The sequence below is a fragment of the Mustela nigripes genome, chromosome 1 (genome assembly GCF_022355385.1).
Source record: "Mustela nigripes isolate SB6536 chromosome 1, MUSNIG.SB6536, whole genome shotgun sequence".
NCBI classification, from domain to species: domain Eukaryota; kingdom Metazoa; phylum Chordata; class Mammalia; order Carnivora; family Mustelidae; genus Mustela; species Mustela nigripes.
Genome location: NC_081557.1, coordinates 50,491,869 through 50,516,988, shown reverse-complemented (window position 1 = coordinate 50,516,988; position 25,120 = coordinate 50,491,869). Strand labels below are relative to the sequence as shown.

General features: G+C 37.9%; 1 protein-coding gene across 1 annotated transcript in view; it reads right to left on the bottom strand.

Moving 5' to 3' along the window:
* RNF169 (ring finger protein 169) overlaps positions 1-25,120 on the bottom strand; it is an 81,296-nt gene that overhangs the window by 39,799 nt on the left and 16,377 nt on the right. The window contains exon 2 of the mRNA XM_059410859.1: positions 10,258-10,331. Coding sequence (XP_059266842.1) covers positions 10,258-10,331 — 74 coding nt within the window. The remainder of the gene's footprint in view (positions 1-10,257; positions 10,332-25,120) is intronic.

Here is a 25,120-nt window from a genome sequence, read left to right as displayed (position 1 = left end):
GTACTATGAGATGTACTATGAGATACTGTACCTATTTTCTGGCTCTAGAAATAGGCACATCAGCACCTGCCAAAAGCAGGCACTTCCTCAAAGATTACACAATAATATTTCAGAGGAATAAGAATAACAAATATTGCAGCAAAAAGAATTCTAGAAATTTTAAAAACATATCTAGTTCTATTGTGAGCCAGCTCTATATCCCTACACAAGCCATTTATTTATTTATTTATTTATTTATTTTAGATTTTTTAATTTATTTGACAGGGAGAGAGAGATCACAAGTAGGCAGAGAGGCAGGCAGGGGGCGGGGGGAGGAAGCAGGCTCCCTGCAGAGCAGAGAGATGTGGAGCTTGATCCTAGAACCCTGGGATCCTGACCTGAGGCGAAGGCAGTCTTTAGCCCACTGAGCCACCCAGGTGCCCCACACAAGCCATTTATCTTAAAAGAAGGAGCTTTGAAACTAGATGATCGACCAATGGATTCAATCATCGTTCAGTGAATACCTCTGTGCAAGATCCTACAGTAAACTGCTCCCACTGCATTCTCACCCATGATTTCACTGCCGGCAGTTTCAGTCAACCATGGTCTGGAAGCAAACGATCCTCCTTCTGACATACCATCAGGTCAACAGTAGCCTAACTCTACCTCACAGTCAGTGCCTACTCACTTCACTTTATCTCATCACACGGGTATTTCATCACCTACATTACCAGGAGAAGGGTAAATACAGTACATGAAGATATTCTGAGAGAGAGAGGGAGAGACCACATTCACAGAACTTTTATTACAATATACTGTTATAATAACTATTTTATTATTAGTTATCATTGTTAACCACTTTACTATGCCTAATTTATAAGTTAAGCTTTATCCTAAGTGTGTATATGCAGGAAAAACCACAGTATATACAGCGGTTGGTACCATCCACAATTTCGGGCACCCACTGGGAAGTCATGGACGGTATTCCCCATGGATCAGTGGGATGACTTTATCTTACACGCAGTGGAGAGTTAAAGAGACTAAACAGATCCACCTTGAAAAATTTTACAATCTAATAGGAAAGAAAAATTTAAATGAGCATTTTGCTGCTTCGACAGTATGCCAGAACATATTTTAAACTTTCTAGGTAAATACAAGCTCCTTTTAAAATAAATGGAATTTTTAAAAAGGCGTGGGGGGGTGGGGCTGCTGAAGGCCAGCTCAACATTCAGCTCGTGATGCACTGAATAGCCAAATAAACTTAAATGTTCTAGAGAGAGGAAAAAGAGAGACAGAGAGCATGAGCAGGGGGATGGACAGAGGGAGAACCAGGCTCCTCGATGAGTGCGAAGCCTGATCAGGACTCTGGGATTATGACCTGAGGGGAAGGTAGAAGCTTAACCTACTGAGCCATCCAGGTGCGCATGAAATGTGCTAGTTTTAATAGAGTGCATTATATTTTAAGTTCATGGCATAAAAATAATAAAAGAGACTTTAAAGATACATAATTTCAAAATCAATTAGTTTCTACAAGTTTACTTACCTTGAAAAAATTCTTTAACAAAAGTTAGGATCTGCCTTATAGAGACAGTATTCACTTTGGTAACCCATTGACCATATCTGATTACCCTGTGCTCTGGCTGAGGACTAAGAACTGCATACTTACTACTTGAATAATTCAGCCAGCAATGGGGAGAAAATACTCCTCAAAAATGAAACCAGTAGGGAGGGAGAAAAAAGAAAATGGATAGGTCAGTAAACCAATTCAGAGAAAGCCTAAACCACTCATGTGACCCACAGAATTACCGAGAGCAGTTCATCTTTCCCACTACAAAAACCAGGGAGATAAGCAGTCTAGAAGCAGAGGCTGTTTTTTTCCCCTACTTTCAACCTTTCAGAGTCCAATGATTCACAGAAGACAAACAAGAGCATGTGGATTATAGGTTTCCTAACTCTAACATAAAGCAACTATTTAAACATGTAGTCTAAAAACTATATGGACAGAAGAAATAATGGTGTAAAAATAAGCTTAATCCAATAAATAAATAGAACTTACAGAGAGGAATCAATTATTTCAAAAGACAAAAATCACTAACAGTCTTACATAGAATAGAAACATGAAGATATCAATATTGAAATAATTTTCAATCAATATAATACATCTATAAAAGCATGGGGGGTGGAGGGGGAGGAAGCATGCCATTAGTAATCAAGTTTACAAATGCTCAAAAGATAGAACTGGTTTTCACGTTCAAAGACTGTGAACAAGTGATGTGCAGAAAACGTATAAATGACCAGCAAATATACGATGCTCCTCCTAGCTAGTAATCAGGGAAATGTAAACTAAAACAATGAGATATCATTTTTATCTAGCAGATTAACAAAATACTAAAAATAATGATAAAAGTGGGGTGCCTGGGTGGCTCAGTGGGTTAAAGCCTCTGCCTTCGGCTCAGGTCATGATCATAGGGTCCTGGGATCGAGTCCCACATGGGGGGTGTCACTGCTCAGCAGGGAGCCTGCTTCCTTTTCTCTCTCTCTCTCTCTCTCCCTGTCTGCCTCTCTGCCTACTTGTGAGCTCCATCTGTCAAATAAATAAATAAAATCTTTTTAAAAAAATGATAAAAGTTTGGCAAAGATTTAAAGAAAGGGGAATCTCTTTTACTGATGGTGAGAGCATTAGTTGAAAAAACGTCTTTCTAAAAGGCAATTTTTTAGGGGCGCCTGGGTGGCTCAGTGGGTTAATCCTCTGCCTTCGGCTCAGGTCATGATCCCAGGGTCCTGGGATAGAGGCCTGCATCAGGCTCTCTGCTCAGCAGGGAGCCTGCTTCCACCTCTCTCTCTCTGCTTGCCTCTCTGCCTGCTTGTGATCTCACTCTCTCTGTCAAATAAATAAAATCCTTAAATAAATAAATAAATAAATAAATAAATAAATAAAAGGCGATTTGTTGGAGCCCTTGGGTGGCTCAATTGGTTGAGCAGCTTCCCAGGGTCCTGGGATCAAGAGCTGAATGTCAGACTCCCAGCTCAGTGGGGAGTCTGCTTCTCCCTCTCCCTCTGTCCCTCCTCCCCCGACTTGTGATGGCTCTCTCTCTAATAAATAAAATCTTTTTTTTTTAATTTTTTAACTTTTTTATAAACATATACTGTATTATTAGCCCCGGGGGTAGAGGTCTGTGAATCACCAGGTTTACACACTTCACAGCACTCATCATAGCACATACCCTCCCCAATGTCCATAACCCTACCACCCTCTCCCAATGCCCCTCCCCCCAGCAACCCTCAGTTTGTTTTGTGAGATTAAGAGTCTCTTATGGTTTGTCTCCCTCCCGATCCCATCTTGTTTCATTTATTCTTTTCCGACCCCCCAAACTCCCCACGTTGCATCTCCACTTCCTCATATCAGGGAGATCATATGATAGTTGTCTTTCTCCAATTGACTTATTTCGCTAAGCATAATACCCTCTAGTTCCATCCATGTTGTCGCAAATAGCAAGATTTCATTTCTTTTGATGGCTGCATAGTATTCCATTGTGTATATATACCACATCTTCTTTATCCATTCATCTGTTGATGGACATCCAGGTTCTTTCCATAGTTTGGCTATTGTGGACATTGCTGCTATAAACATTCAGGTGCATATGCCCCTTCGGATCACTACGTTTGTATCTTTAGGGTAAATACCCAGTAGTGCAATTGCTGGGTCTTAGGGTAGCTCTATTTTCAACTTTTTGAGGAACCTCCATGCTGTTTTCCAGAGTGGTTGCACCAGCTTGCATTCCCACCAACAGTGTAGGAGGGTTCCCCTTTCACCGCATCCTCGCCAGCATCTGTCATTTCCTGACTTGTTAATTTTAGCCATTCTGACTGGTGTGAGGTGGTACCTCATTGTGGTTTTGATTTGTATCTAATAAATAAAATCTTAATTAAAAAAATAAAAGGCAATTTGTTAATATCCACCAAAATACAAACTGCACATCCCATTTGCCCTGGAACTTTCACTTCTAGGAATCTAAACTAAAGAAAGTACTAGCTTGCATATGTTCCTGTGTATTCAGCATAACATCTCTTTAAAACTGGGAGAAATTGGGGGTGCCTGGGTGGCTCAGTGGGTTAAAGCCTCTGCCTTGGGCTCAGGTCATGATCATAGGGTCCTGGGATCGGATCAAGCCCTGCATTGGACTCTCTGCTCAGCATGGAACTGCTTCTTGCTCCTCTCTCTCTGCCTGCCTTTCTGCCTACTTGTGATCTCTCTCTCTCTGTCAAATGAATAAATAAAATCTTTTAAAAAATAGTAATAAAAGCTTAAAGATTTGAGAATCCCTATCTTCCCCTTATGCTACGGAGCTAATCATTAAGTTTGTTAAATCCCGGGACTTAAGGAATCTTGCCTTCTCAAGTACTATTCTAACATAGCACTTTGTGAAAGGATATTTCTACCATCTCACCAGCATTTTTAGCTGTAATGATTTTTCTCTTGTCTCTACTTCTGTGGAAAAAGAAATTTTGACCTGTATCCCTGGAGTTAATAATACATTATATGTTAATGAAAAATAAAAATTTTTTTTAAAAAGAGAAGCAGAGAGCCTGCTTCCCTTCTTCTCTCTGCCTGCCTCTCTGCCTACTTGTGATCTCTGTCAAATAAATAAATAAATATTTTTTAAAAAACACATAGTGGAAAAAAGAGCAAGTTACAGAAAAGATCATACTATTCCTCAAAAAACCTAGCTTCTCTGAAATATTTACCATCAGACTATAACACCCACAACCGCTCTTTGTGGTAGACACCCACCAATCTTTGTCAATCCCCTTATTCACAGAAAAACTTAGCACCTACATTTCTCTCCAACTACTCTAATGATCATTCCTAAAGAATTCAGCCTTAGTATACTCTCAGTTCCTTTACTTCCTCCTAAATAAGTCTTTTCTTCCATCCTACTTCAGTGTCTACTCTCTGATCATACTCTGAACATTCTCCTGTCTAGTAACTAAACTACCTCCCAGTCTCAGTTTTGAGACTCTCACATTTAGACCACAACTTCCTAGCTTTCCAGCTTGACTGGTATGCCAGTGACCCTATTTTTACAATTCTCTATCGCCATCAAAACCTCGATCCATTGACCCTACTGCGCAACCACTGTCTATCACGTAGTCATCTCAATTCCCTCCTTAAATAACCTCCTCAAAAACCATGGTCCAAAACGAAACAACCTCCTTGTATACACTTTCCTATCCATTGCATCTCTCCTTCCATCATCTTCTAAGCAAAACCCTAACTCTGCTTAAACCCAACATACTGCTGAATCCAAAAGTGCCCTAATTGGTCTTATTTCCATTCTTGTCCCATGAGTCATAGACTGCTAGCCACCTAACCCATTATCTGTTCTTTACTTCCTTTCCAAGAAAACCCAGATTTTATGTGGAAAGTTAATGTACCCAGCTAAAACACTGCCTCCCAGACTCCCTGGCAGCTAGCGACAGTCTATGACACTGGACTATGAAGCACACATGAAGTCACTTAGTTGGGTTCTGGAGAAAACTCTTTTTAAAAAAAAAGGAAACCAGGAAAAAAAAATAATAATAATAAAAAAAAAGAACTCAAGGACATCAGGTGCCTCAGTCGGTTAGGCATCTGCCTTCGGCTCAGATCATGATCCCAGGGTCCTGGGACTGAGTCCACATTAGGCTCCTTGCCCATTTGGGAGCCTGCTTCTCCCCCTGCCTCTGCCTGCTGCTTCCCCTGCTTGTGCTCTCTCTCTTTCTGACAAATAAATAAGATCCTAATAAATAAATAAAGATTTTAAAATTATTTTTTAATTAAAAAAAAATTCAGCTGACATGTGCCTTTCTTCCCCTACCTTCTGTCTAGATGTGATTCTAGAGAAGGATCAGCCATCCCACAGTACAAGGAAACAGGCACACTTGAAGATGTCTAAACAGAAAAACAAAAGGAACCTGACTTCCTGATGTCATGAAGCTGCTGTATCAGCTCTGGGCTGCCTACATCTGGTTTTTGTTAATTGAGAAAAATAAAACTCCTAATTTGCTTGGGTTGTTATTTTTGGGTCTCTACTATTCACAGTAAATACATTTCCTAACTCCTAGGTGCATTACTGTTTATTCCCTACAGCACAACCAGAGACCTTTAAAAGTATGAGTTGGATCATATTACTGATTTCACATCACACTTAAAATAAATTTAGGTTCCTTAAAAGGTCAACTAGGCCTTCTTTGATGTGGCCCTTCTATTTCTCCCAACTCATCTCCTACCAAATCCCCATACCACCCTGCCCACCACTTGCACACCCACACTGTTCCTTGAACAAGCCAAACTTGTTTCTGTCTCAGGATCTTTGCATTTGCTGCTCCTTTGCCTAAAATCCTCTCTCCTCATACTTTTACTTGGTTTGCTACCTCATTTCTTCGAGGCAGCAACTCAAACGTTGCCTTCTCTGAGAGACCTTCCTGATTACTCTATTTAAAACAGTCTTTTTGTGTCTCCTCACGTTTCCTCTCCATTCTCCCATAACTCTTCTGATCCTATCTGATCCTACCTTATTAATATATAGTAATTATTTGTTTGCTTATTTACTGTCTTTTGCACTAGAATGGAATCTCCCTGGGCAAGGGCCTTGGGTGTCTTCTTCAGCACTATTTCTTCAGTGCCTGGCACATAGGACACAAAAAATATCTAATGTATAAGTCAATATACATCATCATTTCATTAGTACTGAAAAAGACTAAAGCATGTGTGTGTGTGTGTGTATGTGTTTAAGTATATAAAGGACCTAAGATAATACACTAACTGCTGATACTCGTTAACCATGGTGAAGAGAATGAGAAATGAGGAACTTTCACATTTTGCTCTTACATATTCCTCTATTTTTAAAAAAATTTTTTTTTTAAAGATTTTATTTATTTATTTGACAGAGAGAAATCACAAGTAGATGGAGAGGCAGGCAGAGAGAGAGAGAGAGAGGGAAGCAGGCCCCCCTGCTGAGCAGAGAGCCCGATGCGGGACTCGATCCCAGGACCCTGAGATCATGACCTGAGCCGAAGGCAGCGGCTTAACCCACTGAGCCACCCAGGCGCCCAAAAAAATTTTTTAAAGATTTTATTTATTTATTTGACAGAGAGAGAGAGATCACAAGTAGGCAGAGAAGCAGGCAGAGATAGAGGGGGAAGCAGGCTCCCCACTGAGCAGAGAGCCCGATGCGGGGCTTGATCCCAGGACCCTGAGATCAAGACCTGAGCAGAAGGCAGAGGCTTAACCCACTGAGCCACCCAGGCACCCCTCTTGTTTTTCTTATTACGAAAACAAAATTACCTATGATATATGGCAAGAAGAAAGCTTTAAACATATTCAGAAATATAAATCCACTCCTAGAATCATACAACTTAGAAACTCAGTAACCTTAGTAAGTGTAACAGTACCTACAGGTAGGAGGATCTATGATTACTAAGGAAATATCTTTTAAAAGAACTAGAATTAGGGGGCGCCTGGGTGGCTCAGTGGATTAAAGCCTCTGCCTTCAGCTCAGGTCATGGTTCCAGGGTCCTGGGATCGAGCCCCACATCGGGCTCTCTGCTCAGTGGGGAGCCTGCTTCCTCCTCTCTCTCTGCCTGCTTCTCTGCCTACTTGTGATCTCTGTCGTCAAATAAATAAATAAAATCTTTTTTAAAAAAATAACTAGAATCAGAAGAATAAAAATTTCTTATTAACTTTTTGTAGCCCTTATAAAAGTTTTTACTCTCACTTAAACAAAATAAAATATACCAAACAAAAAGTATGTTAGTAGCATGTTATACATCAAAATAGTAATGATAAGTTGCATAGAACTAATTTCCACTCACCATCCCTTGCTTGTAGCAACTTTTTTAAAAAGATTTTATTCATTTATTTGAGAGAGAGAGAGAGAGAGAAACACCATGAGTAGGGGGGAGGAGGCAGAGGAAGAGGGAGACCTGAGCAGAGCACTACTGTATGGCTCCAATCGCAGGACCCTGGGATCATGACCTGAGCCAAAGGCACCCAAGGATCCCACTTATAGAAACTTTTAAGGATTTTCCTTCCCTGGATATTCATCCAATAATCTAGATATTTACTTTGTTTTGTTTTAGAAAATATGTACTCTACGAGAAACCTTTTCTCTATCAAGTTCTCCATCTGAATGTCTAGTGCTTTTTAATTCTTCTTTACAACTTTATTGAGACACATTTTACATGTTATATATATAATCTATCCACCTCAAATGTACAGTTCAATGACTTTTAGGAAATTTACCAAGTTGTGGAACACACCAGATTTCAGTTTTAAAAATCTTCACCACTGCAATTAAATCACTCATGCCCTTTTATTGTTAATCCCCATTCCCACCCACTAATTCAACGAGCCACTGGTCTCCTGTCTCCATGACATCTGTCTATTCTGTACAGTTCCTACAAATGGAATCATAGAATATGTGGTCCCTTGTATCCGGTTCTTTTCACTTAGCATCTTTTTGAGGTTCATCCAAGAGGCAGCATGTACTAATAGTTCATTCTATTTTACTGCTGAATATTATTTCACTGTATAGATATGACACATTAGGGTCTTTCGATTCTCTGACTTGAATTTCCATTTTCCAGGTTGTACCATGGGTGCCAGCAACTTGGGAATTGTGGGCAAGGAGCTATATATGTCATTTATTTAACCCAAATGACACAGGTGAATGTTTTTCAAACCCAATCCAGTTTATATAGGATAAGATTGTCCTAGCTTCACTTAACATCATTTCTGCCATTTAAAATGCTTTTAAAACCATTTTTCTGTCCTCCCTTTTGAAATGAGTAAAAGTACAGTTCCCCAAGGTTTCTTTCTCTCTCCCAAAGCTTATAAAAACCTCTACTCTTACTATGCAATCTGTTTTAATCATTTTTCTACCTTCAATTCCTTGTTTTCTCTTTATCTTCAAGCTGATAGCTTTCCATATTCTCCAAGTTTGTAAAAAGGTATATTAGAATTAAGTATCTGCAGATTCTGGAATTTTATTTAAGAGAAATCTGTGGGTTTTTTTGAAGTGGTCCCTATAAAGAATTTCTTCCTATGTAGAAAAAAGCTTTGTAAGTCATTTAAAAACCAAAAAACCCTCACAATACCATTATGAAAGGAGCATGAGGACCCAAGTTAACATATGACACTCTCATCTAAAAGAGAAAGTCAAAGAATGTATAGTAATTAAACAAAGTTCTCTATTTTCTCTTTAATATGGCCTTTTAAAACATTTTTTTCATTCACTGTAAAATGCCACAATAATGTTACTATCTCACCTGTTTTATGATGATGTCTGATTCAGATTAAATGGATTATTTACCTTTATAAAATATTAAATATCCATATGTAGAATCATTTACAAAGGTAGATAACAGGGAAAGTGCTAGGGAATGATGACACAAATCTTATAACATACCTATCACCAGCCTTTTTGACACCTTAATTCTCTAAGTGATTTTGCAGACAATTAGCTTGAAAACCTTGCAAATAAGATGATGGGGACATAGCTAAAAGCTTTCCTAGAGGTAAACATTCTCTACCTAGGAAATTATTTTACTACCCCCCTTACTATCCTAAGTTATAGTTCTTCTGCAGTATATAACAGAGTAAAGGCAACAAAAGATAACACCAGTTTCATGTAATTAGAGGAACCTTGCAAGATAAGGAAAAATAATACAATCTATTATTTTTAGAGCTTAAACGTTGGCTTTTAACCAAGATTTAAATGCCAAGAATAAAGGCACTTGGGTTGCTCACTGGGTTAAAAATTTGACTCTTGGTTTGGGCTCAGGTCAGGTCATGATCTCACAGACTGTGGGACTGGAGCCCCACAGAAAGCCCCATCCCCCCAACCCTGTGGCAGGCTCCAGGCTCAGCAGGGAGTCTGCTTGAGTTCTCTCCCTCTGCCCCTCCCTACACTGTAGCCTGTGCTTGCTCTCTCTCTCTCTCTAATAAATTGAAATAAGTAAGTAACTAACTAAATGCCAAGACTACTCCTGTTAGTGGTCAGTTATTGTGTTAGGTGTAAGACAGGCCAGGTGAGCTACAGTTTCATCTGTAAAAGGACAGCCAAAAAGGGGTTCTTAGTTAAGGTATACTCTATGTCTATTATAGCTACAGTATAAGGTGATATGGAGAAAGACAGGCTCTACATTGTAAACTTGAAAAAACTCTAAATACTCTTTAATGTCATCATTTTAATTTACTTTAAGAAAACGAGTGGTGTGATCATGCATACACTGTACCTTTCTCAGGCTTTCATATTCCTCACGAAGTTCCCCAGGCTTGCTTAATTTGATTGGTGCTCTGAATATAAACTCTGGAGGAAAGGGAAAAGAAAACACTTTTTAACAGGAGTTTCTAAGAAAGAACCCAAAACCCCACCTACTGCTGTCCCACCTTATAAACCACATAAAAAAAATTACGGTCATCTTAGTTTAAATATTCATTCACTCATTAACGAATATTTATTAAAGGGTATAAACAAGGCACAATTCTAAGTACTGGGAAGAAGCATTGAACAAATAAAGCCCTTGTTCTCAGGGAGTTTACAATCTTACAAACAATAAGTAAACAAGTGTGTGCATATAATAGAACTGGTAGGATAAAGTATTATGGAGAAAAATAAATGTAGGATGAAAGAAAAAGATTATCTTATAAAGAATGGAGCCTCACTGATAAAGTCACATGTTAAAGGACCTTAAGGAAAAAACATATTTAATGTTACCAAGTAACATTTTAAATGAGTTAAAGTTTTATTCATAGCACTGTATTTTTCTATCTCTTTTTCAATATCACCAGCAGAGTATTTTCCTGCATATAACCTGTAGATATTTTTGGCATATAACCTGATTTTTTTTTAAAGATTTTTATTTATTTAACACACACAGAGAGAGATCACAAGTAGGCAGAGAAGCAGGCAGAAAGAGAGGGGGAAGCAAGCTCCCTGCTGAGCAGAGAGCCTGATGCGGGATGTGGGGCCCAGAGACCATGACCCAAGCTGAAGGCAGAGGCTTAACCCTCACCTGAGCCATCCAGGCACCCGAACCTGATTTTTTTTTTAATCCTTAAAGCCTTTGTGGTTTTTATTGGCCTAGAGAATAAAGTCAAAACTCTTCAACCTGTCATTCAATGCTCTCCAAAGATGGATCACAACTTCATCACAATTTCTTCTTTCTCCAGCATTAGATCTCTTAAACCTTGACTATCAAATTACAATAGATACATGCCATATATTTTTAAACCTTCTGCTCTGTTTTCTTAGCTGACATTGTTTTTTCACCTTATCTCTACATATTTTTAAATCCAAGATATTCAGGACTGCAGGAGGCACACAACACAGGTTAGTAATATAAATAGACGATTAAAACCCAAATTAAGAACAGGAATAAGAGAGAAGTTCTAAATGCTATCAAAAAGGAGGGGGGAAGTACACACCTCTGCCTCCTTAAATGTACATGACACTTCTATAAAATTCTATGTACCTGCAGTGATCAAAATATAGTATTAATTTTAGGACTTACTAAGAACTCTATACCCCATTGAAGATGATAAATATTTGTTGTAGAAAAGCAGGCTCCTTAGAAAGTTGACTTTTGTCCCTTTTCAGTTGTCTCAACTATTCTGAAAGACTCTTATTTAATACACCTGAGAAATGTGGAAGAGACTTAGAAACACTGGATCTAATGCAAAGGCAGGGAACAGCAACTTAAAGGCCTACAAGTACAAGGGAATTGTCAGACTGTTGGTGTGGGAGGCAAACATTCCACCACCTTCACTCACTTATTAAAAAAAAGTCCTGACGACTATTTTAATCACATCCCTTAAGCACATTTCCAATTATAGGCAAATAGTATTTAAAATCTGATACTTTAATAGAGAAGGAGAAGGAGAGAGGAAAAAGAATCCTTAAGGCAAAAAAAAAAAGTACTTTCAATCCATTTATGGAGAAACTATCAGATGTAAAATACTTCATATATATTTCCTTAGTAAATCTTCACAGAAACTTTATAAGGTAGGTCTCAAACCCATTTTACAATAAGGAAAAGGAGAGGATAATGACTTGCCTAAGGCCACAAAACCAGTACATGGCAAAACCAAAAGCATTAATAGGAATAAAGAGGGAAATTACATAATGATTAGAAAGGCAACCCAAAAAGGAGATATAATAATCATGAACTTGTATGAACATATACCACAGCAAAAACTAATTAAGATTATAAGGAGGTATTAAGAAATCCAAAATAATGCAAGAAATTTTAATACACCCCAATTAAAAACAGATCAGGCAGACCAAAAGGTAGTAAAAATGTAGAAAAACTGAACAAAATTAACAAATTTGATCCTAATGTATTTATATATATATATATATATATATATATATATATATGTATAGAGTGTGTGTGTGTGTATAATAAACAGAATATATATTCCTTAAAGTAAACAAGGAACAACTAAAAACACATCAGGTAACAAAGAACCTTTAAAGAATTCATATTATACAGACTTTGCTCTTGGATCCTAGCTACTATTTTCCAAGCCAAGTTTTCTGGCTACCTGGCTGATAATTCTGGATTACCCAATATTCTTTCTCAATAAATTCTTCTGCTGCTTAAATTTGCGAGTAGATTTCTGCTGATTAAAATGAATAATCTGGCTGATTCCATCTTTTATACAGAACTATGAAATGACCATAAACCAACCTCTAAGAAAAAAAAGACAGACAACAAAGGAATACTAAGAATAAAGAGGACCAAAATACAGATATCAAGGGGAGTTCAAATCTCCAAAGACTACTCAAACAATGTTCTCATGAATAATCTTACAGGTATAATATTTTACAAGTATATTCACAGATTAAATTGCTGGAATCAGAATTACTGTGTCAAAGAATATGTGCATACATGCTTTTGTAATTCTGATAGACAATACCAAGCCGCCCTTCCTTCCTATAGGCTGTGCAGACTTAGGTCCCACCAGCAATGCAAGAGAGTGTCATCTCCTTGTATCCTGTTATATCCCACAATGAGTGTGATTTTTTTTTTTAAGCTTTGTCAATCTAACAGGTGAAATTCTGTATCTTATATACATACTTTGAGTAAAACTGAGTACTTTTCATGTTTGAGTAATTTGCGTTTACTTTGATATGAAACGTCTATGCATTTCCTTTACTCTTTACATTAACTTTTTCTTCTTGATTTGTTAAAGCTCTCTATAAGGCAAATTAGCCTTATGTCATATGACTAGCAATACTTTTCCTAGTTTATCATTTGTCTTGACTTTGCTTGTAGTGGTTATTTTTATGTAGTTATATTAATCAAACTTCTTTTTCACAGCTTCAGTATTTTATATATTTGGAAAGACCTTCCCCAGGCCAACATATCATAGTTTATTCTGGTACAAAGTATAAGGTACTTCTCCTACCTACTTCAAAAAATTCTATACCTGGAGCACCCACGTGGCTCAGTTGTTAGGCATGTGCCTTCAGCTCAGGTCACGATCCCAGGGTCCTGGGATTGAGCCCCATATCAGGCTCCCTGCTCGGTGAGAAGCCTGCTTCTCCCTCTCCCACTGCCCCTGCTAGTCTTCCCTCTTTCGCTGTCTCTGTCAAGTAAATAAAATATTTTTTTAAAAATTCTGTATCTTTATTTTTATTTGGGGAGCAACATAAGGAGCATAATCTTATAAATTTACTATCCAACACAAGGGACCAAAATCTTTTAGTGATGGCCTGATGGAAATTATGAAAAACATTTTCTTAAAGATTTATGTATTTATTTGAGAGAGAAAGGGGGGGGTCAGGGCAGGGGGAGAGAATCTTCAAGCAGACTCCCCATTGAGTGTGGAGTGTGACATGGGGGCTTGATTGTACAACCCACGAGATAATGACCTGAACCAAAACCAAGAGTCAGCTTCTTAACTGATTGAGTTACCCAAGCACCCCATGAAAATTTTTACTTACTGTTGGGTAACTGGCTTTCTCTATAATGGTTCTTGCTAACATTTAGAACAAAAATGTCCAAATAACTTAACATCTTCATTATATCATGTAAAATAATGCAAAAAGCCTGATCCCCAACTTAGAAGTTTCCAGAGCCTTGGATAAGTCAGTCTTAACTTCCTCTCCTATAAAACTAGAATAATACCCGTCATGACAGGCCATTATGGCCAATAAATGAGTGTATTGAGAGTGAATATACTACAAACTATTTTAGTCAATAGAGTGGCATACAACAGAATCTAAGAACTACAAAATTGTCTCTGGTGTTGGAGAGAGAAAGAAACTGTGGTTTGGTCTGATTTACTTGCAAGTATAACTTCCAAGAAACAGAGATAAATGATCCAATTGCTTTGACACGTGTATTACATGAAAAGTTAAAGTCACTTTAGGATACCTATTAAGAAATCTCAAAGTTCATATATAAGGCCAAGTAGAACTCAGTATAGTGACTGAAATCTTACTATGCCTTGACTTATTTGAGAGTAAAAGGTAACAGTAGGGTAGAGGTAAAGGAGCAATTTACATTCAACAAGATCAGTACTGATATAGATTAGTTTAATCGTGGATTAAGATTAATAAAGTTTAATTCATTAAGAATATAAAATGTTAAATAGTCAAGATCACTTTTTACCTCAACAGAGCTGTGCTACATTAAATGACATTGTATCCAAAAATTCAAAAATTACATAGCTAAATATAAAACATGAATTGGTCTAACATGGCATTAACTTAAATATTTAATCCTATTTCCTATTTTACTAATGCCCTTCAGAAATGTCAACAAGGCAAAAAAATAAAAAATCCCATCTTTTTCCTATGGATTTACAAAAAGAACATATTAGATTCTGATACCTGCTCTGTCAATTAAGTGCCAAGGCTTCTCTTTGCCTTGGTCTCCTCATCGATCAAATGAAGTTCAAAATACTGGCCAACCTACCTCCTAGGAATGCAGAAGATCACAATTAATAGAAATAGTAGTAATCAATGAAGAATCCCTATAATAAGAACATTTAATAAAAGCACACTACATGCTAAGTGTGACACACACACACACACACACACACACACACCATACACTAAAATTAAAATATCTTTAGATCTCAGTTTCTACCCAAGGCACAAAGGCAACACACTGGATAACTTCTGAAATTAATGATTCAGTAATAATATTTTTATTTCATTTTAATTTACCATTCAGTAGCTTTCTCTAAATTCTTAAATACTCTATAATAAAGTCTAAACTGATGGGTAAAAATGTTATTAGGATTTTAAACTTACATAGAGTAGCTATAATATCAAAATAATTTCTTTGAAACTTTATGAAACATGGTGTTTCATTCCACTTGGATGACTGACAAATGGAACAGAAAAAGGCTAGAAAAATGAAAATTCCCCATTTATTTATTTATTTATTAGAGCAAGAGCTGGGGTGGGGGGGATACAGAAGGAGAGGGAGAGAGAAAATCTTAAGCAGACTCCATGTCCAGCACAGAGCCTGAGGCAGGGATCAATCTCACAACCCTGAGCCAAAATCAAGAGGCAGACACTTAACTGACTGAGCCACTGAGATGCTCCAAAATCTCCCCTTTTAAATCAGAGTCTTCTATGGGGTTTCTTAAAACTGATTGGAGAACATGTATATAACCAACATTTAATTTTATATTTATCAAACATTATTAACCTTTCAGTTTCCCTGTTTTTTTTTTAATTAAAAAAAAGCAATCATTTGTAATAAAATAGTTGGTGTCTGCTGATGTAGGACTCTCTTAATTTCCTTCTGCCTTTCTAGGGTCATATGTCAGATTCCTCCTCTCCAAAAGATGAAATTGTGGTTGAAACACATGCAATACTACTGCTAAAGCAGAGAAACAGGAAAAAAACCCAGAAGACCTTGGTATGGAGATGCCTTTTTATTTTATTTTTTTAAGATTTTATTTATTTATTAGACAGAGAGAAATCACAAGTACACTGAAAGGCAGGCAGAGAGAGAGGGAAGCAGGCTCCCCACTGAGCAGAGAGCCCCTTGTGGGACTCGATCCCAAGACCCTGAGATCATGACCTGAGCCGAAGGCAGTGGCTTAACCCACTGAGCCACCCAGGTGCCCCGGAGATGCCTTTTTAGATACACTTTCTTACTTTCTTTTTTTTTTTTTTTTTAAGATTTTATTTATCTATTTGACAGAGATCACAAGCAGGCAGAGAGGCAGACAGAGAGAGTTGGAGGGAAGCAGGCTCTCCACTGAGCAGAGAGCCCAATGCGGGGCTCGATCCCAGGACGCTGGGATCATGACCAGAGCTGAAGGCAGAGGCTTTAACCTACTGAGCCACCCAGGCGCCCCCTAGATACACTTTCAAAAACATAATCCGTGTACATCATTAAAATTAAAAATTTCTGCTCAGCAAAAGACAATGTCAAGAGAATGAGAAAGTAAACTACAGACTGGAGAAAATACATGCAATAGATATAGCTGATTTAAGATTGTTATCTCAAATATATAAAGAACTAGTGGTGCCTGGCTGGCTCAATTGGTAGAGCATGCAACTCTTAATAGGGTGGAGAGTTCGAGCCCCTCGTTGGGTGTGGAGATTACACACACACACACAAAAAAAAAAAAAAAAAAAAAAAAGAAAGAAAGAAAGAGAAAGAGAAAGAAAGAAAAGGTAAATAAAATAAAATATACCAATAACTATTAAAATTCAAAAGTAAGAAAAAACCTGATTTTTTTTAAATAGGCAAAAGACCTTAAGAGACACCTCACCAAAAATATTCACATGGCAAATAAGTACATAAAAAGACACTCCATATTGTATGTCATTAAAGAATTACAGATTGAAACAAGGTACTACTGCTCCACACCTCTTAGAATTGTCAAAATCCAAAACACTGACAACACCAAATGCTGGGGAAGATGTGGAGCAAAAGGAACTCATTCATTGCTGGTGGGAATGCAAAATGGTACAGCCGCTTTGGAAGACATATCTGGCAGTGTCTTAGAAAACTAAACATAGTCCTACATATGATCCAGCAACTGCACTCCTTAATATTTACCCAAGTGAGATAAAAACTTATGTCCATACAAAACCCTGCACAAAGATATTTTTATCTGCTTTATTCATAATTGCCAAAACTTGGACGCAACCAAAATATCCTTTAGTAGGTAAATGGATAAATTGTAGTACAGACAGAAAATGGAATATTATTTAGTGTTACAAAGAAATAAGCTATTAAAGATATGACATGACATGGAGGAAACTTAAATGTGTATTACTTAGTCAAAGAAGCCCTTCTGAAAAAGCTACATACTGAATGATTCCAACCATAGGACATTCTAGAAAAGACAAAATTATGGAAACAATAAAAAGATCAGTGGTTGCCAGGAATGGAGAGTAGTGGGGATGAAGCAGCAGAATTCAGAGAATTCTTAGAGCAATAAAAAAAACTCTGTATGATATTACAGATGGATATATGTCATTATGTGTTTTTTCTCCCAAACCCACAGCATGTACAACAAGAGTGAAACCTAAAAGTAAACTATAGACTTTGGGTGGTTATAATGTGTCATTTTAAGTTTATCCTTAGTAACAAATCTATCTGGTGAATGTTATCAATAATGCGGAGACTAAAAACACCATCACCCTCCTTAGTCCAGAGGAGTTAGTCCCAAACCCAATTCCTCCACCACCTTCTATAGGGATTTTCAAATTTTATCAGTACAGAAACAACTCCTCACACTTCCTTCACTGCACAGAAAGACATGCTAGAAACTACTTCAGGTGTCACCGAAGTGCTGGATATCTTGGTATTTGTAAATGAATCCAATGGTTGTAGGAATTCTTAATGCCTTTCCTCCAACAATGACTATGTTTAACAGGAAGAGAAACTCTCTAAGGATATGATGCCTTAAGAATGACACCACCTATGGCTGGTGACGTAAGCTGAGCACTGCACTCAGTCTAATGTGAACTGTAGGAGCAGCTCTACTTCCTTGAAGGTCCTTCCTGAAAAGGATTTTCTCTGTGGTAGGGTGACTGGTTACTAATAAAAGCAAACAAACAAAACTAAATATAAAACAGGCATTTTTCTAATTGTACCAAACCTCAGGAATGAAGTATCATTGTCAAACCATACTCAATACAAAATTAGAAAGAGAAACTCACTCAACTCTACTGGAAAGATGTTAACCCTAACAACTCCAAAGCCAAAGTTAATCATGTCTTGGTGCTTGAGTTTTCACCCCCATAGGTTCAGTATCTTATCAGTACATCAGAATGAATAAGAACTTTGGAGTCAGATCCGAAGACCTAGATCCTAATCTGAATACTCCTACTTACTAGCTATTTGTCCTTGGGCAAATTAAAAAAAAAAAAAATCTCTTTGGATGTAGTGCCTGGTGGGCTCAGTCGGTAGAGCACACAACTCTTGATCTCAGGGTTCTGAGTTCAAGCCCCACATTGGGTGTGGAGCCTACTTAAAAAAAATTAAAAATAAATAAAAAGAGAGAGAGAGAGAGAAAAGCAAAGCAAGGGAAAGAAAAAAGAAAAAAAATCTCTTTGGGTAATTTCCATCTCAATCAGCATCACAGCATGGCTATGATGGCTGGCAGTTATGTAGCACTTAAATTATATGCCAGGCTCATTTCTAAGCACTTTGCATTTATTAACTTATCTAATTTTCATAATGACCCAAAGGGAAGGCACTATCATCCTCATTTTAGGTAAGGAAACTGAAGCACAGAGCATTTATTTTGCCCAAGGCTATACTGCTATCAATGAAGGAGCTATGACTTGAACCCAAGCAATCTGACTCCAGAATCTGTGCTCTTACCTACTATGCCTTATTACTTAATAATTTTTTAAAGATTTTATTTATTTATTTGACAGACAGAGATCACAAGCAGGCAGAGGGGCAGGCAGGGAAAGAAAAGGAAGCAGGCTCCCCACCAAGCAGAGAGCCTGATGCAGGCCTCGATCCCAGGACCCTGGGATCATGACCTGAGCTGAAGGCAGAGGCTTTAACCCACTGAGCCGCCCAGGTGCCCCTAATTTTTTAAAAAGGAAAAAAAAGCCTAACAACCCTATAAAACAATGGGCAAATGCCATGAATAGGCAGTTTTGGGAAAAAGTAAGCTCAGATGACTTAAAAATCTATTAAAATGTGTTCAATGTCACTCAGATTTTAAGATATTAAAAACTTAAAACAAAATACTTCTTTATATCAGATTAGTAAAGACCAAATAATTTGATAAAGACAAGAGTTAGTAAGGGTATCCTTTATCTTAAAGATAAATCATACACCGACCTAGTACAAAAACGTAGTACAAAGACATAGTATAAAAATGTTCACTATGGATCATCACAATACTAAAGACTGGAAACAACCTAAATATCCTTCAGTCAGAAACTGACTAAATAAATTTGCAGATGACTGGAATACCACGAATCTTTTTCTATACTGTCTGTTTTTATTCCTGGTCTGGTGTCTGGGTTTACCCAGTAACTTTTGTTAGAATGTCATTCATTGTGTATGAAAAGCTGTAGAGGCTCTGGATGCTATTATATTCCCACAGAGCATTCATCATTCTCCACACACAGAGAGAATGCGGGCAGATCACCTCACAATCCAATCAGGACATGAGCTGATTCAAGGCTGGCAGTGATCTTTGTTAACACTAGTGAAGCCTAGCCTAGTTTATAGTCCAAATACCAAACCTTAAGGCTACTTACTTAAGTACCATAACTAACACCACATATTATTCCTGCAAGAACTTACCCTGCTTTTATTTTAAAACTATCCTTTAAAAAATAACTAATCTAATCAAAATGTCATAGCCCACATACTAAGAACATATACAATGCTTATAATTTTTGACCTAATAATTAATTTCCAGGAATCTATCAAATAAAATAACCTAAAATACAGAACAACTTTTATATAAAAAGATTTTCATTGTGGGGCTTCTAGGTGGTTCAGTCAGCTAAGTGTTTGACTCTGGCTCAGGTCATGATCTCAGGGTCCTAGAACTGGGCCCAGCATTGGCCTCCACATTTAGTGGGGAGTCTCTTTCTCCCCCTCTCTCTGCTCACCCACCCCCCTTGTGCATGCGCCTTTTCTCTCTCTTGTTTTCAAATAAATAAATAAATGATCTTTTAAAAAAAGATCTTCATTGCAACCCTACTCATAATTGTAAAACAAAAACTGAGAATAACCTAAAAATCCAATTTTGAGGGAATGGTTAGGCCAATTATGGGTAGTCTATATAATGTCTGATCATCCTACCATGAAAATTATATAGAAAGACTTTTTAATAATGAGAGCTATTGCATTAATAAGACAGGAAACCATTTGTATGAGAGATGCAAGTTGCCAGACTGAATGGCTTATAATTTCAAACATAAAAAACAAAACAAAACAAAAAAACTATTAAACAGGGGTGCCTATCTGGCTCAGTCAGTAGGGTATATGACTCTCAATCTTGGGGTGGTAAGTTAGAGCCCCACAATGGGCATAGAGCCTGCTTAAAAAAAAAAAAAATTAAACACAGAAATGGCAATAACAAAGGGACAAAGAACAGCAATATAATTGTGGAAATCACAAAAGAAAAAAAATAGTGATTAGATATCAAGTTATCCTGCAAAATTATGTAAGAATAAGGAAAAAGGTTTCCAGAAATTAAGAAATTAAAGCAGGAATGATCATTAAAGAAAAAGGGAGTTGCTGTGGAAAAAGAAAATACACACAAAATAAGGCACAAGACCCTTTCGCCAAGCTTATAAGTGAAGATGGGCTTATAGTTTTTCAAAATATTTAAATAACAGAGACAATGACAGAATATCACAAGTAAACAATTGCTAAATGAAGTTTACAAGCAAACACTGCAATCAACAGCCCCCACATCCCCATTCCACAGGAGGAAGAGAACCAGGAAAGAGAGGCAGGCTTTTAAAGATGGACCAAGCAGAAACTAACTGGTAAAACTTAGGTAAGTCCAGAGATGGAGAAAGAGCAATGCATGTGAATAATGAAGCACAAAGTATGAAGGCTGGACAGTGAATGAATATGATTTGCTAGAGCAGAAAGGTTGTTTGGAAGAGATGTACAGGTCAGATAGGTAGGCTGGGGAATAGGGTTTTCTTTACTTTTATGTGAAAACAATGCCAAATTTGGGGAGAATCTCCCCTGCATAGAATATGAAGGGTCTACTTTTGGGACTCTATCGTAGTGTCTACCTGTGTCGGTCACTCAGTTAAATATCTGTTTGTCTGTCTGCTTTTTTAATATAGCATATTACCAGCCACATGAGTATGCCTGATTCCACAAATACAAACATCCTGGGCTGAGGAGAACACTTAGACACTATCACTTACCAGTGTGACACTGGGCACACTACAACTTCTCTGGCCCTCAGTTTCCCTATTCCCAAAAGGATAACAGTGCTTCCCTCAACAGAACCATTATGAGTAGCTAAACATGATTTAATGTAATGTGTCTGGTACAGTGTTGGCTATATAACTAATACTCATTAAATGTCAGAAACTTCCCCATAAGGAGAAAGAAATATTGTACTTAACATTTTTCAGGGACAGAAATTTCTTAGAATTGTAGGGAAGTATAAGGAATTCAGTGGGAAAAAAAAAGATTTTTTTTTCTATATATTAGTGGGGCAACTCAAAAGTACTTACTAAATTAATTGCTTAAAAAAATGAACGATAATACTCAAATTTCAAGTTATATCTTGCTCCCTTTGCTTAAAAAATTAATCTGATTTGTACCTTGATCTGGAAAGAATAATGAGCAGCCTGGGGCTATAGACTCACGGCCAGAAATTAAATGTTTTTGGTTTGGCAGACCATAAGGTCTCTGTCACAACTGTCTACTCTGCTATTGTAGCATGAAAGCAGTCATAGACAATATGAATGAGTATGGCTATGTTCCAAAAAAACTTTAATTACAAAAATGAGCAGCAGTCTGGATCTGACCTGTTGACTCTAGTTACCAACCCCTGGAACTAAATGTTTGCATCCCCCCAAAATGCATATGCTGAAACTTAATCGCCAGTGTGATGGAATTTCAAGGTGGGGCCCTGGAAAGGCGATTAGGTAATGAGAGCAAAGCCCTCATGAATGGGATTAGTGTTCTTATGAAAGAGACCGTAGAGAGCTCCCACTTCCCTCTATCAAATGAGAACATAGCAAGATGAACTAGGAGGTGGACTCCAGTGTGACACTAAACTATATGCACCTTATCTTTCACTTTCCAGCCTCTGGGAACATGAAAAACCAATTTCTGCTGTTTTGGTGTTTTTTTGGGTTTTTTTTAAGATTTTATTTATTTGAGGGGCAAGTGGGTGGCTCAGTAGTTAAGCATCTGCCCTAGGCTTGGTCATGATCCCAGGATCCTGGGATCCAGTTCCACATCCGGCTCCCTGCTCAGTGGGAGGCCTGCTTCTCCCCCTCCCACTCCTGTTTGTGTTCCTCTCTTGCTGTGTCTCTATCGAATAAATAAATAAAATCTCTAAAAGAAAAAGATTTTATTTATTTGAGAGAGAGAGACAGAGACAGAGATAGCAAGAGAGATAGCACAAGTAGGGAAGAGAAGCAGGCTCCTCACTGAGCAGGGAGCCCAATGCGGGGCTCAATCCCAGGACCCTGAGATCAAAACCTAAGCCAAAGGCAGACACTTAACCGACTGAGCCACCCAGGCACCCAAATTTCTGTTGTTTGTAAGTCCCTCAGTCCATGATATTCTGTTATAGTAGCCCAAATTGACTAAGACACATGGATGGGAGAAAGACAGAGTAAGAGTAGAGACCCACAGGATTTGCAAAAGCAGGTATTAAATAAGAGCAAAGTGAAAGCAGTAAGTTTCCTTGTTGAATCCAGAAAAGGCCCAAATAATAAGACACAGTTAGGGAGCACCTGGGTTGCTCAGTGGGTTAAGCCTCTGCCATTGGCTCAGGTCATGATCCCTGGGATAGAGTCCTGCATTAGGCTCTCTGCTCACCCGGGAGCCTGCCTCTCTGCCTACTTGTGATCTTGATATCTCTCTCTCTCTCTCTCAAATAAATAAATAAAATCTTTAAAAAAAAAAAAAAGACAGTTAGGCAGCCTGCACTGGATCAGCCCAGTCAAAGCAACATGAGACACACAGTAAAAGAGGTCGCAGAAGCAAACACAGGTATAGGAACACTACAGAGATGAAGGCCCTGTAGATCTAAGCAGAAAAAGACCGCCATATGATTGCCCCCACCACATCCTTTGGATTTACTTTCTGCTCTGTTGGAAGCAAAGAATCATTCACACTACTCCATAAGGTGAAATGATACCAAAATTAGAAAGAGTACAGGATTTGGAACCATACCACATACATTCAAATCTACCACCCACCAGATAAATACTGTCTTTACGAAGTCTATGTTTCTTCATCTGTAAAATGGGGAGTCATATCTAGCTTAACAGGGTTGTTCTTCTCATCTAATCTTCCAATATCTACTCTAAAAATTCTGTGTGTATTAAATGGTAGCCTAACTGGCCTGTTGACTCTTTTTGTCTTTACATCTATCATCAACACTCCTTCCTTGGTTCTTCATAATATAAACAGACTCCTGACCCTATCATTCTCCTGCTTACTTTTATTGGCTTCTCTCTGCCTCCAAGATTTATAACCAGGACCCAATCTACCATTCCAGTCACATTCTTCCATTCCTGCAATACTGATCCCCTCTCTAGCCTTAACACATCTCACTATAACGAGATATGCCATACCTGTCTCCTCTATGAGAGGAAGATGATTACTTCAAAACCCTGCCTACTGCCCTCTCCTTTGTGAGGCTTTTCTCACTAACCCAGAGAGAATGACATTAGCTTCCTGCAGGCTCTCATAACATTCTGGACTTAACTCAATGGTAGTAGCATTTATTACCTGTGTTATAATTACTTATCTCTGCCTCTGCCTCCCCAAACTAGAAGATTTCCTTGAAAACAGGTATCTGTCCTAGTGTAAGATAGTGGCTTAAAAACTTTTTGTTGAATGAACCAATGAGAACGATCTTTAATACCGTTAGCACTTATTGGGGCACCAGGGTGGCTCAGTCAGTTAACTGCCTTTGGCTCAGATCATGATCCCAGGGTCCTGTGATCAAGCCCCACATCAAGCAGCTCCCTGCTCAGCAGAGAGCCTGCTTCTTCCTCTCCTTCTGCCTGCTACTCCCCTGCTTGTGCTCTCTCCCTCTCAAATAAATAAATAAAATCTTCAGAAATAATACTATTAGCACCATTTCGTACTAAAGTCTTTCAAAGAATGTACTGTCTGAAGGGAATTGTAGTAAAGCTTTTCTTTACAGTTAAGGCAAACGTAAACTTCAGGGTCCAATCTTTTGAGGTTTTTATTTTCATAGTTCTACAGAACCAAACACTGGACAAAACACAAGAGAAATAGCAAAATAGAAGTAAAGGGAAAATAAGTTCACTGCTACTCAGAAAATAAAAACCAAACCCAAACTGGAAATAAGTTATCTTCAAGCCTAAAAATCTTGTGGTAAATACATGTGACGAGGAAGACCGTCTGATAGCAGCTCACGCCAATAACAAACAAGCCAGTTTTGTTGCTGATAAATTCAGTTGAGTAAGGCTAATGCTACCTTTAGCAGTATTAGGAATCTAGCATCCAGATGGAGAGACAGTCCATCCCATTACACTCTGCACTAGTCGGGCATTATTTTAAGTATAAGGGTATACTTTCCTCTGAAAGGGTAAAGGAAACATCACATATAATCAAAAACTTTTAGGGATTTTTTTTCTAAGGAATCGTTTTCCTTCATTAAGCATTGTCTATGTATCCAATACATTCCAAGTACTATACTAAGTGTTGAAAACAAAGAAACATCTTCTCTGACTTCAGAGAGTTCACTGTAGTGCCAGACACACAAAATGAGGAACTGAAGTCCAGTGACATGAGTGACAGGCATGCTTATGTGGTGGCACAAAGGAAGGTAGCTGACTCCTATGTGGGTGAGAAAAAATTTCACAAAGCACTTATGCTTCACCTGGGCCTTAAAAGATGAGTATAATTTAGCAGGAAGACAGTGCCTTCTAAGGCAGAGTAAGCATAG